The sequence below is a fragment of the Plectropomus leopardus genome, chromosome 7, assembly GCF_026936395.1.
Source record: "Plectropomus leopardus strain MGB_pleo_1.0 chromosome 7, ASM2693639v1, whole genome shotgun sequence".
NCBI lineage: Eukaryota > Metazoa > Chordata > Actinopteri > Perciformes > Serranidae > Plectropomus > Plectropomus leopardus.
The window spans coordinates 13,858,092-13,872,854 of NC_142182.1; the positions used below are offsets into that span (position 1 = coordinate 13,858,092).

Consider the following 14,763-nt stretch of genomic DNA (forward strand, 5'->3'; position numbering starts at 1 on the left):
CACCATTTCTAATCTTAACTGACCGTATGACCCCCCCCTCTACCCCTCAAGTGCTGGGGCAAAACCATATCACACGCCATGTTTCATCTGAAGTAGAAAAAAAAAATACACTAGGGCTTTGAATGTCATGACTTTTCTAGTAATGATCAGATGTTCTTAAACTCTCCCTTTAGCCAATTTAAAGGCGAGCTTCGCCACAAAGCACTGAGCACACTTGAGTCAATAAGCCAGTTAGCAGAAAGGAAAGTAAAAAGAATTCAATTCTTGACTTATTTAATAGGGGATTTGGCGTGGCAGGTCAGGGGGTGTAATCCAGGAGATTGGACACTGATTCTTTAATCGAGTGGCTCGACAGTACATCTCCCTCTTCCCATCCCCGATTGTGCGCTTGTAAGAGGGTCTCCCTTGTGTAGCGCTGAATTTCAATCGCCCACTCCTCTGACGGTTCAAACCCCCCTCCCTCTAAAACTTCTGCTGAGTGGAGACCAGATGGAGATGGGGAGTACAGTACATCAATAAGCTAAGCATCCTGCTTTTCCTCCACAGCTGAGAGAGTAATTCAACATTCATTAACAATATCTGATTCATTAGCAAACAGGAACCAACCTGTCCTTGCTAAAAGCATTGAGCCTGCATATCAGGAAAGTGGCAAAGGCAGGCTACTGAAACCACAATGACTGGTGGAAAAGGGGGCAGCAGTTCAGTGGCTTTGTGCCATGCTCAGGTCCCAACGGTGCAGTGAATCTCTTATGGTAGCAACAGCTCCTGTTTGATTCTGCATAGGCTGCTTGTTTCTGCTCGCTGCCTCTGAGACCCTGGGTTTCTGTCTAGATAAAGCCATGAGGGTGACTGCTGCTGCTTTTAAAAACTGCATCATCCTTGAAACACTATGGCTGAGAATTAAGCAGCGTAACCTCTTGCATTCAACATCAGCAACATCTGCCTGTTAAAAGATGCCAAGAAAGTATAGTGTGCCCACTATAGGGTCCGTATTGTGCAATTAGTGCACTATTCCAAAGCGTAACTAGAGATAAGTGCTGAGATAAGTGCTGACGACATTGTGTTTCTGTCACGAGTAGTTAAAAGAAATGTCTTATCTGTCTCTAGAGTATTCATTTTGAATGGAACATCTTCCACTGCAAGTTTATCGCAGCCAAAATGTGGCGTTCTGAGCAAGGAGAAGCACATGCTGCGCTTCTTGAACAGATGGCTTTATCTCAGTTCCTGGATTCAAGGCAGGTATTGACAGTTCAGTGTGCATAGGTACTCACCACAAGAATACTAAATCAGATCACTGAATCTTCTTATTATCTGCTCCACACCTGACATACCAGCACACACGTGTCCATAGAATGCATATTCTTACATAGATATCTTCATCATGAGATGATGAGTTCATCCTCATCTCCCCCGCCCTGTCCCCGAATCCCTGAGCATGAGTAATTGTCAGGCCCTGTGAAATAATCGGAGCTTTCAACGCTAATGGAAGCCCTGCACATTCATTATTCAGTCCAGGAAACAGAGTGCTGCAAAGTGTCAAGGGACCTATGAGTTATTGCTCTGCGTGAACTAACCTCAGACTACGAGGGAAGTGACAGAAGCCTGCTGCACTTTCTCCTCCTCTGTCCCCCATCCCTTTACATCTTTTGAGTCCCTCTGTCCATCTGCACTGGGAGACAGGCACCACACCAAGACCCCAAGATCATATCACAGCTGTGGTGTGGTCAGATGGCACGGGTGATGGGTGTACTGTGACGCTGTGGACAGAATGACAGACGGTCTGGGCTCTCGTGTCGCTGCAACGCTTGACCACGGACAGGCATGACTGGTGGGGAAAGGCTTTCCCGGTGTTACAGCCCCCCTGAGACTACTATGGGATTTACGAGGAAAGCAGAGGGAGGAATGCAGCAGGAGAAGGAGGAGGGGGACTCAGAGGTTCACTGACCTGCAGATAACACATGGCAAGAAACAGATAGGTTTGATATGTGAACATGCCTGCACTTGTGCTCGGGGGAAAGAGACACCGAGAGCCGCGTTGTTGCCGTAGACTGAGCCAGTAAATAAAGTCAGTCCACACTCCTAAAAAGCAACACACATCAGATAGAATTCCAGCAATGCACTTAAGCCATATTCATTTCCTATGTCTAGACCTTGGAAGTCTTACTGTTACTCAGCTTTAAGGAGAAAGTGAAGTTGCCAGACCTGGCGGAAGCAAGGTTTTTATATCAGGACTAAAGAACAAGCAGAGAGATAACATGCCACACTGACATCCAATACACATTTATTCAAATGTAAAATACTTGAAGGTATCCTTTGTGTATCCATCTATGCTTGTGTGTATTTGGTGAGCCTATTTAGTATCCCTATCCAAGTGGAACACAGACACAGTGTGCAATTTGCAAAGGCTAATTTGTGTTTAACAGCTCCTAAAAACCAGATGGAAAAACCCCACCTCCACAAGGATTCACTCTTTTGTCTACCATGTTAGAGAAACATGCTCAGCCATGCACCACAACACAAACCGTTTCTTGAGATTCTAGAATTTGTAAATGCTTCTCCACTCGTGCGCAACCTGGGGATTTTTTTTACGTTCCTCTCTGCACTGCCACCGCTGTCGATCTGAATTGCAGAATCAAACACAGGATGGGAATTGAACAAATTATTCGGCTGATGGCCAAAAAAAAAAAAACGAGAGCTACATGGGCAATACGACCACATCTGAATCATTCACCTTCTTGTCTGCTACAAGTTCTTTCCTGTCTATTCCTGCATGTTATTAGATATTAAAAGATGGGTTTTGTGTAGTTCAGTACATCTCTCTTCGGGCTGTAAACTAACATGCATATCGGCATGAAGATAACAGCTTCAATGCTCCGGGCGTTTAAAGCACACATTAGTCGACCTCTAGTTTACTGGATGTAATTGAGTATTCTTGTCTGCAGCTGTCTTTTCGACTCAGGCAGTTTAGCATGCCAGCATGTTGCTACAAAAATGACCCAATTAATTTGATTAGCAAACTAAGGTTCAAGATACAGAGTGTGAAAACATGAGTCGAATGGTAAAGAGTTGAGAAGGGATGCTAATGAGGAATAACTTAATGAGGGAGATGTGTATAAAGGAGTTTGTGTGCATGCATGTTATATTTGGTTTAACAAAAGCCTTGGACAAAGATGAAAAGAGCAGGAGTTGACTTTATTATGCACCGGGTGTTCATAGGGAAATGATCAAATACTTAGCGGCAGAAATTGAAATAACAATGTTTTTATTTTAAGAATACAAAAAGGAGCATGAACTTTTAAAACACAAGGTTTTTGCTGGTATGCATCATGAAGGAACAAACTCCATACGCTGTTGAAGATGGTAAGAAATGGAGTAAGGCTCTGCAATAAGCTAGTAAGTGGACCTTGCATTTTTTTGAGTTGTAGATTATTTAAAAATGTCTCAACATATGTTTGTAGCCTTAAAAACTATTTAGTGGATGGGAGGAACAACCAGATTGCTGCAAAGTCTGAGGCTGTTACTGTATACAGTGCTGTCTGTAAGTCTTAGGACATCAACACATTTTTATTGTCTTGGCTCTGTGGTACATTGGCTTTTAAAAGAAACAATGGAACAGTGAAATTAAAGTGCTGACAATTAAATTTGATGGTCTTTAAAATAAATCTAAACAAACTTAATCACATTTAATATTTGGTTGCATTCATTTCCATTCAATGACAGATCTGCAGACACTCTTTGCCAGGTCTCTACTGCAGCTATCCTTACTTCGTGCTTGTTTCAGGATCTTTTTGGCTTCCGTCTGGTTATCAGCAGTGAATCATATGATCAGCTGGATAGATACCAGTTGACAAACATTCCATTTTTAGGGCATGAATGGTTGCCTTGTGTGTAGGTTTTGAAGCCTTGTCGTAAAGCTGGGTGAAAATTGAAATTAGTCCTACAGTGTTCATCCAACACCCAGACGAAAGGGAAATTCAAAATAAGATTTCTACTTCTTAAAATCAAATCAAATTCGAATCCTTCCTATTGTCTCAGCCCGATGCCAACTAAAGATCTTAAAAGGCTGTTTTTCTCTCTCACTGCACCTATCTTTGTATGTCTGAAACAATATCCTCTTGAGATAAAAAGTATGGTCCAAAAGAACTATTGATTGGCTTATAAATTGGCTCAGAATTTTGTGTCAGTGATCAAATTCAAGTCTCAACTCTGTGTATTTTCTTTGTTCTCAGACTTGTCTCACACCTGGAAAGCCAATGAGCACAGCAAAAGCTCCCGCTGATATATTTGTTTGCTCCTCATTCCTCCTAATGGGAGTTTAGGAGAAACAAATTGGAATTTAGTAATCTCAAAATAAGAAAAGCATTTATTTCTGATGAGAAAAAAGGACTTATTGAGTTACCAAATGTTTCTCTGGGAATGAATGTAAACACACTCAAGCAGCCATAAAGCTGAAAGGCAGCACTTTGACCCCATATTTATATCTTCATTTCAAATCCAAAGTAATGGAGGGCAGTGCCAAAACAATATAAGAAAAGCTGCTGATGCTACTAAGTGCTTCCTGTGATCCACAATGACCTCATAGAGATCATAAATTAGGAACAGAATTCAAAAAATGGTAGGTGGATGTTTTGCACAAATTTGGGCAAACTGGGTTCAAGCAGTTTTCCCTCCACTTCATCCCTGCCTGCCTTCGTCTCAAATTCTGCTTGGTAGGTACACGGGCACGAAATATAATTTGTTTAAAATGGTGACATTATTTCCAAAGTATTTCTGCCCTAGGTATCAATTATCATAATGGCTGCCTTTGCCAATACCACACAATCCTCTCACATCACATCACACACACACAAAACGCGGTGCGGTGCACTTGCTCCGCTCCTCGCTGAACCCTCCTTCCCACGATCCGCCCACCATCTCGGGACTGGAGTCACGTGTCTCACCGCCTAGTGTCTCTCTGCGAGCCGACACCACCACAAATCAAACTCACCAAGCGCCCGGTGGGGAGAGAGAGAGAGAGAAAGAGAAGGCAAGATGAGAAACGGAGAGGTGCACACGGACAGAAAGCACCTACGACGCCAGCGGGTTATAATGGAAAGCGTTCAATAGAGGATATCCGCTGTGGTGATCCGAAATGCTCCGTTTCCCGCAGAGGAGGGATGTGACAAGGCATCTGAACAGGACGGGAGATGAGATTCACACTGTGTCGGAGACCCTCTCCTTCCTGTGATCTCAAACAGTCCGCCTGTGAGCGGCGGACGGGACACGGGGCGCACGCCTCACAGCCGCTCCACCTCAACTGTGGATTGAAGAAAATTCATTATTTCGGTCTTCTTTAAACCCGACGGAGCTCTGTCGGTCTCCGAGGGAAAGGGGGGTCTTCAGCATGAGGGCTGTTTCAGCAAACTTGTTCGCTCTTCTTTTCCTGTGCGCCCTTGCGAGTGTTTTCTACGTCTGGAGCGCACTGGAGAACCGTTTGGAGCGACACAAACGGAGGTTCTCAACACCGGGCGGAGGGTCTTTTCACCAAGGTCTCCCAGCGGACCTATCCGCCAAAACTTTCCGGGCATTGCTCGCTGTCCCGTCGGCACAAAGACCGCACTTGGGGGGCAGACTTGAGGCTCGCAACCTCAGTGATCAAACTGCCTCTGCAGGAAATCGAGATTACCATGAGAATGGGGATAACAAGAGGTCAGCGCTGCGGGAGGGCCCGGTCAAGTTGGGCTCCCCGGTGGAGGATGGGATATTTTGGAGTGATTGGCTGGAAGATCTCCTCCCCGTGGGCTTCACGGAGGAATATGCTCGGGCTTGGCGAGAGAGAGCCAGGACACACAGGATAGTGAAGCTGGAGCCTGGATGCGGGAGGATATCTAATCAGCTCGCCACTTTTGCAGATGGGACCAAAGCGTGTGTGCGTTACGGGATAAACGCGGATCAGGTGCAAGGGGAAACTTTGACGTATTACCTTGCCAGTTTGCTTGGCATCACAAACCTGCCTCCTCTCATACTGTCCCAGCTGAACAGTGACAGTGAACAATGGGCGGCTGTGAGGTCGCGGATAGGTGGTTTACAGTGGAGTGATCGAGCCGTGGTGTCTCTCACCGAGTGGGTCTCCAACCTGACCGGGGTGGTCACACCTGCGCCGCTCCGACAGGAGAGCAGCGGGCTGCATCCTGTGCTCGTGGCGCTCTGGAACAAGACGACGGCGGAGCTGCTGGAGCTCATGCAGTGGACCGACCTGATCATCTTCGACTACCTGACTGCAAACTTCGACAGACTCGTCAGCAATCTGTTCAGCCTGCAGTGGGACTCGCGCGTAATGGAGAGGGACACCAACAACCTCCTCAAAACACCCAGCGGTGACCTTGTTTTCATAGACAACGAGGCAGGACTCGTGCACGGCTTTCGGGTGTTAAACATGTGGGAGAAATATCACAATACAGTGCTGAGCTCCGTGTGTGTGTTCAGAAAAAGGACCATGCAGCGCGTGGCGGAGCTGCACAGGCGCAGAGACGCCAGAAAAAGGCTGCTGGAGCTCTACAGAGACAGCGAGCCTTTGTCTCTGGAATTAGGATTTCTCTCAGACGAGCACGCCGGTGTTCTCCAGGACAGGATAGACAGATTATACAAACACATTTTGCATTGCAAAGGGAAGTACAGCCAGCTGTGAACATTCACAGGTGATGGATTTGTTGTCTGCACGGTGTAACCAGCTCTGCAAACGCGATTGGCACACCTGTGCTAAACTGATGCGCATTACACAAAACTGTCTTGAATATCCAGCTGAACTACCTCTTGTGAATAGAATGTGTTGCCTACTTTATAAATAAGTACATTTGACACATGTTTATAATCTCCCTGCTGAGATTTCCACTGTATGCCTCACAGAGAGGAATGATTAAGGCCAGTATCCCGTCTTAACTTCACCCTACTGAAGCTCACCCTGAAAAGGATTCAATGTAAAGAATAGGCTATAGGGGATCATAACGCAGCCCTTCATGTGTGTTTGGATACTTGCCTTGTGTTCAACAATCCTAACGATAAAGTCCTAAGCCTTAACATTTATCGAGTCTTGAATACTGTGTTTCTGTTGACATTTGGCCCGCTTTTTATAGGAAATCATTTGCACAGTACCTTGTCATAGCAGCACCTGCACTCCTGTAATTGTGTTTGGATTGCATATTCAGCCTTAAAGTCAGACTGTGTATCATGTTGTAAATGCATTGTAAATATTGTCTGACGACCTGTTTTGGGAATTTGATGCTCCACTAATTTAACGTGCATTGTAACATTCCAAAATCTCTTGTCCTTTTTGATAAATACACTGTAATTTAATTTGACTGTTGTCGGACTAATGTGTTTTGTATGCAGTTTCCGCTTAACTGCCATATTAGAGCGCATCAAATATTTACTTACGAGTCTGCCTCTGCACCTCCTGCCTCTGTACTTGCCCATTACAGTGCTCTCATTGTGCTGTAGAAATATCTTGTACTGGCATACTGTTCCCCAGGAGCTATTCTGTCAGCCACAGGCACACTAAGACAGGAATCTCTAATCCCCTTTATAATCTCACCCAGAATGATAAACTAAAGGAGACAACTGACATCATTTGACATCCTTTGAAAAGGGGCTTTACTATTCCCCTACTATATCAAAACTTCCCGCTTTTCAGTACCAGAAGACAGATTACAGAATATTCGTCACTCTGGTAATATAAGCGGTCAACCTGCGGCCAAGGCTGGTTTATTGGTTCAATCTGTTCAGCTAACAAGAAAACTCCCTTTGTGGGTGTATGTGCTGCTGAGAGGCCAAGCCCACAATTAATGAGCGCTTTGCTCTCAGAGGAGTCTTGTTTACAGTTTTTCAAAGGTCTACTTTGTAACTGTGAAAGGTTTATAAGAGAAAGGTAATGTCTGGAGGTCAGCTTTATTATTTATGCTGTATGCTTTCACTTCTCATAACCACATCTTTCTCTAATTTGAGTCTTTTTAGAAGCATCCTTTCCTTATTAGTTCCACCTTGGGCACAGCTCTGTGTTACTGATTTCTGGTTCTAGACTTACGAGCACATCAGAGGCAGAGTCAATGATCGAACGTTTGAAGGCCTAATTTATTCCAGCCTTCTCACTGCTCTGCACCTCATCTGGTTTCTTTTACAACTTTTTTTTAATATATGGCCAACTCCGGGGTACACCACTACTGTTAGTACATCTCCACAGAGCAAGATGAGTGTATCTTGTTCAAATAGTTGCTTCATTTGTGCTTGCACTTCATTTCAGGTCTTACAGCACGTGTGTCAGTATCAGTGATTTATATTTCTCCCTGCTAGGTCACTGCATTAAGTGGCAGAGAAGCAGCAGAGGTTTAAGCAGGTGTAACTGGAGGATTTTTCCAGACAAACTGCCTGCTGCAGCTCTAATAGGGACTTGGGGATCAATATGTGCACTGACTGTATAGGGGAAAGCAGGTCATGTGAATGTGCTGGGTTAGTCTGTGAACATGTGTGTTTCGGAGAGGGGGCGGGTGTTGCAGCTGGGCATCGCGCTCTAAGCATGTCTGTTAATGCCGACGCTGCAGTGAGATTTACGACATGGTGCAGGCACCAGGGATTAAAAAAATGCTAAACCGAGGTCTGCAGGTCTAAACCAGACCCCCAACCTGCCCTTCTCTCCTGCCTTGCACGACATCTCTCACTCTGTATTTAACCCACATCTCGCCCTGCCTGCCACACATCTGTCTTCACTGTTAACATCACTGTCAACTTCATTTGTTAGCTAAATGGAAGATGAAAGTTTCATTTTCCTAATTAGGTTTTTTTGGGCATTCCTTCGCAGAAGAAAGCCATTTTTTAACCAGGGACCATGCCAGCTGTAATCACACTAATGGTGGATATCAAAGAGGTTGTTGAATCACCCTTTTAACTGTTCACATATGTTCCTCCCTCACTCTCTCTGCCTGGCTTATTTCAGATCACAACACAAAATCCTTCAAGCCCACCCCCTTTTTTTTACTCCAAGAGGCAACAAAATCTTCACACACATTACTTTGTGACCAAGTCTAATGAGTGTAGCTTGTCCTCGTGGCACCGGGGTGGTAGGTTATTATGCAGTATATGGCAGTTAGTTATACCTCTACACATGCCAGCATGGTGTGGTTCCTTCCAGATGTGCTCGTTGTCTGTGTCAGCAGGCTAAATCACAGGCTCAGATAGTCATACTAGCCGGGGGCCCACAGCAGGCCCAAGCACAGACCCCAGGTACTCAAGCTGATCTTTTTCTTTGTGCACATTGCAAACATTCCAGAGGAGCCGAGGGAGGATCATCTCCATGGACACACAAACGCGCACAGACACTTCTCAGGCGGGCGAGTGGAAGGAGTCCCAGCTGTGTACATAAACCGTTGTTAAAGCTGGCTGAGATCCTATTTTATAAAGTCAGGATTATCAGTCATATTAAAAGAAAGTTATTTACATTGGTGTAGCATTTTGAAGGCGCAGTGCAATGTTATTGCAGTTGCTTTCTTAGAAAGAATTAGATGAAAAGGTCACAACTGCTTTTTGTTTTTACACTTGTTTTTTTTATATGCAAGTGTAAATATGATTTATAACATTGAAATTAGGGAGCTTCAGAGGTGGTGGTAGGCTCATTTTGTTCTGTTCGGACAGACCTAGATGCTATCTCCCTTTATCAGTCTTTATGCTATGATAAGCTAACAGATTGCTGGCTGCAGTCTTGTATAAATCAAAAAGACAAAAGAGCAGTATAAATCTTTTCATATAACTTATCAAGAGAGCAAATAAGCATAATCCCCAAAATGTCAATCTCTTCCACAAACACTATAATCATTAACTAGAATATGAAAATGTCACCATCCTCAAGCAAAAACAAAAAACAGTTGCTTAATTATGCCAAACTAGTTTGCACAATTCAAAGTTTGAAAGACTGAGTGCTTTGGACAAAAAAGTAAAATTTGGTGTTTTGCTGGACACCAGGTGACTAACTGACTGGCCCTCTCCCTGTGGGCCTGCCATGTGCGAGTGGACGGACATAACTGGCATTCTTTCATGGCTACACAGTGCAGGGAACTTCCTGCGCATGACTGAATGATTTCATTATGAAACACAGCACATACTAGGGGGAGAGTCAGTTAGTCACAGCTGAGTGAATACGGGCCATGAAGGGTAAACTGGGGGGCCAGGGCAACGGCTGGAGGGGCTTTGGCAGTGTGAGGGCTGGACAGCCGGGCTGCGGTGTGCCTGGAGATCTGGCACAAAGCCTGGCTTTGTCCAAAGCAGGGGTGAAAGCATAAGGTCAGGACCTTTGGGCATTCTTTCTTAAGACAAGGAGAAGGTAATGAGCAACAGAGACAGGCGAGAAAAGGGTTGTGCATACCACAGCTAATAAGAGGAAGGAAAACCTGGAAAACCTGTGTTAAGTGGTGTGACCTCCTCTGTTTTCATCTCAGCATGTGTATGTTCAAATTCATTTATGTCAAATTTATGTTAAAAAAGGCTAGCTTTCCCAGTTGGTGACTATCCATGGGTATGGATTTGTGGTATGTAGTCCCATTTCATCATATGCTTTGAGTTTAACAAGTGTGTGCACCTGGAAACATCACGAGGGACACCCAGCTTTGTTAATCTCTGCCATATGGACTTACTTTAAAAGTCAGCTGTGATAATACACAAGTGTTTGATAAATGGGAGTGAATAAAAGTTTTAAAAAGTGACTGGAAAAAGTTAAAAAGAGAAGGTGAAACAATGGGTTATATGTCAGGGCGATGTGCGTGACTGTGTAAAACTCCATGACATAGTTGTCTTTACTTGAACGAGAGGTTTCCCTAAACTCTGATGGCCAACGTTTTCAGCCAATAAACGTGCGTCCTTGGGTGGGGAATTGGTTTTTGTGGGGCTCTGTCACATTAAATCACACACAAGCCAGCAGGCTCATACATCTGTCCAGCTGTTGTCCCCTCCCTCAGGGCTGCCATGCTTGCTTGGATTGCATATGGAAAAGATTACATACGATGTGTACTCTTCAATCACACAACTCTGTTGTCTTTTATTGTGCTAGTTTATTTTTTCACTCTGTCACAGCTACCAGCATGTCAGATCTTTGATGTAGTTTATTCTGACAGAAATATCCCAGACAACACAGACTATTATATTATTTTATTCCTTCATCATTGTCATTTTATGTTATTATTAGATTTATAACGGTAACATAGCCTACAATATTCATACAAATAAACATGGAGATCTGAATATAATCCATTAAACTGTTTTTGAAACAAGAACTGTTTAACCTCAATTTGGATCTCCTCTATTTTCCTTTAATACGATTTGCTTCATGCCAGTCATAGCATACATAAAAATAAATCCTGATTAATTTCACCACTTAATTCCATCCTATTTGTTATGCTTCGTCCCTCAAGCTCTGTCTCCAAAATGTCAGACCATAGCCTGCAGGAAGTCAGGAGTCTCATTTGATTTCATTTCAAACATCTGCGTTTTATATCCTTACAGAATGTTTCTACTGTCATGATACTTTTATTTTCTACAAGTTGGGCTACATAAAAGGCTTGAAAATGAAAAGTGGCAAATGAGAAGTTAGTAATAGAGTTAAATTCGGCATGTGCTTTATCCCGCCATCCAAGCACATGTCTTAAAATTCTGTTTTGTTTATCAAATTGAGGATTACCCAGGCATGACATTAGCTCTCGTGTTGTGTTCAAATGTTTTGCCTTGCTTTTCCCCTCCTCACTTCCACTGAAATGTCGCACAGCATTTGATTGACATGCTTGACGGCTTTGATATTCCTCTGGGTGATGCCTGTTGATGCCTCGGTGCAGCCGGGGGGACCTGTTTCAAGTACATGCCGTTTCGCTCATTTGCATCTGGATTCATCTCTATGTAAATGTGAATTAGTATGCTTATGGAAATGACTATTTTTTTCCTGTCGTTTGCTAAAAAAAAAAAAATATGAAGTGATCGCATTCAGGAGGAGATATTCTATCACTTTGCTGTTAAATTCGTCTTTCTCATGGCCACCTGCACCTAGCAGAGATTGTGGCCATAATTAAGACATTTCTATGCAAATGTTGTGAGGGGAGGTTATGAATCAGCCCCACTGCCAGACAAAAGAGATGATTGGTCCAAATTAGCTGGCTGGACATATGAATAATATATAAGAATGCAGGAATGACTAATTCTGAAAATGCTCCACCACTTGGCAAACCCAACCTTCATATCTGACACATCTTTTTATTTAGATTCTACATTAGCATTTACAAAATCTAACACCTACACCACGGCATGAAAATATCTGCTCATTTCTGGCACACTTTTTTGTCAGTGGAGTTCTCATTTTTAGGAGCGTGCTGTGACTGTGTCATAAGGGCTTTGTCCTCTCCATGCCCGAAGTGTAAAGAGAATCGATACACAGAAGGGCAAGAGGACGTGTGATACTTGATGACAAAATACCTACAAGCTGCTGAAACAGCACATTCCTTCCTGGTAGCTGACCACTTGCTCCCTGAATGTTAGCGTTGGCTGGAGGCTGTACCCTGTCGGAGACCTGCGCATGGTCACAGCAGTCGTTTTGAATTATAGCACCCATTGGCTGCGCCGGTGCTCAGTAATTTGGTCATTTCTATGTAAATTGCGCTTTGTGCCGCCATTGTCGGCTGTTGTACCACACAAATGCTGCGGCTTGCCTCGTTCCATAATGGTGCACTGTTACACTGAAATGATTAAAGCTAACTGTGAGAAAATGTCATGACAGTCAATCAGTTAAGTAGATAGGTCGACAGGAGTGTAGATAGAAGAGGAGGGCACTCAGGCATGCGGCGACAAAGACAGGCATAAGAGGCAGGCAGTCATTTTGGGTTACGTCCAGGTGCTGGCATCTCTCTTTAGAGAGGGGAAGAGAGAAGAGCTCACTAGAGACAAACATTAGGGGTTTATGGCTGACTCTGCAGTATCATTGTCATTTGAACAAGATTGGACATGCCTTAGTGAAGGTGAGATGGGACTAACTTGTATAGGAGACAGCAGAATGAGGCTATATATAAAAACTGTGACGGAGTTATATACAAATAAGTTAATGAAGCTTATTTGATTTCACCGCTATTCTACTTCAGGATTTTATAAACTTAGACTTGGGTACAAATCTTGGCAGCAGTGTGAGCCAGGCAATCTCAGTCCTCACAGACATTATTATACCTTCTGCCCTTGACAACAATATCATTTGATAGCAATGCTACCTTCAATTATCCTGAAAAATATTCCTGTGTGTCCTAGTTGTTTTTCCAAGTTTTAATGCATAACATGAAGTGCAGTGTTTTGTTTTATTGTTTCTATCTCTGACAATAACTTATTCAGTCCCACCTGTACAATATTCTGTTAAAGGCTAGGCGAAAGATCTTTTCTACATTCAACTGTCTCAACAATGCTTGCATCATCAAGAGAAGTACCCTGATAAGCCTGACAAGGAGTGACCTCAGAGGCTGAAAAATGAAGCCAATACAGAAGTGCCAAAATCTGCAGTTCATCAAGTGGCCACTTAAGGCTGGCTGCAAAACAGAGTAAATCTCCAAAGAAACCAATGTTTAAATGCCACTCTTTACAGCAGTAGGTTACGCTACACATAGGAAACCGGTGAACCTTGTGAGTTATAACATTATCTTCCATCTTATCTTATCCTGTTATCTTATCTTTGTTAAATAATTTCACTTTCCAAGCTTCATATAGACAGAGCAACATTTAAGCAATGTAAAATGAGATAGGACTTAATGCTAATAACGTTAGCAATATCTTTGTGGGGAAAACATATCTAGCAAAAGACAACTGTTTTGTCTGTGAACCAGGTGAGTTATAATGGAGTCGATTTTATACTTTGGCTGAAACTGTCACTATTAAGACATGTTTTATGTATGTTTTAGATGTGTTTGTTAAATCAGTCCAACTACACTGCACTTCACAGAGACTCATCTCATAGTGTTGTGAGGGTGTAACTGCAGAGCGACACAGACACACCAATTAAACGTATAAATGTTTCCAATGCTAAACGTAATGTGTAAAAAAGTGCAGTAATGTGCCAACAAAGGCATCGAAGAAGGAGACTTAAAGCTCGCAAAGAATGATGTAAACAAAAAATGTTCAATATAATATTAAAAAACTGGATTTGTTAATGTTTCACAAGGAATGAAATGCACTTTGCATATTTGTTCTGCCTCAAAGAAACAATGTGTTTCAATGAGAAACACTACATGTGAAAGTAATTGTGTTTAATTACAAAAAAGTATTAACATTATTTGTAACATTACAAAAAGAAAATTCAAATTCCCCCAAATTAGCCATTGAGTAAAATAAAAAACTGAAAAAAGATAAAGGTCAAGGGTATTGTTTGTAGGTAGCTAGCCAGCAGAGACAGAGAAAGACTCAAATGCCTGTGTTTTATGGGGTCAAATTAAACAAGCAGTATCTAGTTCTTTTCATATTTCTATGATCAGTGGTGATTAGTCTCCATTCTTCCCAGGCCAACAGAATGGCTGGCAGTGACTGAGGCAATGGGAATCTGGGATGAGCAGAGACTAAACTGGGATAAAAAGTAGATTAAAACAACAAAAAGGGGCAATAAAAAATGCAGTCATGTTGCCTCGTCTTTTATAATGCGGATTTTAATTCTATGTTATTATGTCCGCTTTAAAAATAATTGCCTCACCCAAAGACATTCCTTTCTTTTCCCACCTGTAACCTGACTCATCT

At 43.0% G+C, this 14,763-nt stretch overlaps 2 protein-coding genes across 4 annotated transcripts in view; one reads left to right on the plus strand and one right to left on the minus strand.

Annotated features, from left to right (window-relative positions):
• Positions 1 to 14,763, minus strand: part of pamr1b (peptidase domain containing associated with muscle regeneration 1b) — a 71,542-nt gene that overhangs the window by 39,423 nt on the left and 17,356 nt on the right. The gene's annotated exons all lie outside the window — the stretch shown is intronic.
• On the plus strand, positions 4,869 to 7,332 carry fjx1 (four-jointed box kinase 1). Its single transcript, XM_042496496.2, has one exon. It carries the CDS (start codon positions 5,384 to 5,386, stop codon positions 6,665 to 6,667), a length of 1,284 nt encoding a protein of 427 aa, XP_042352430.1. The 5' UTR covers positions 4,869 to 5,383; the 3' UTR covers positions 6,668 to 7,332.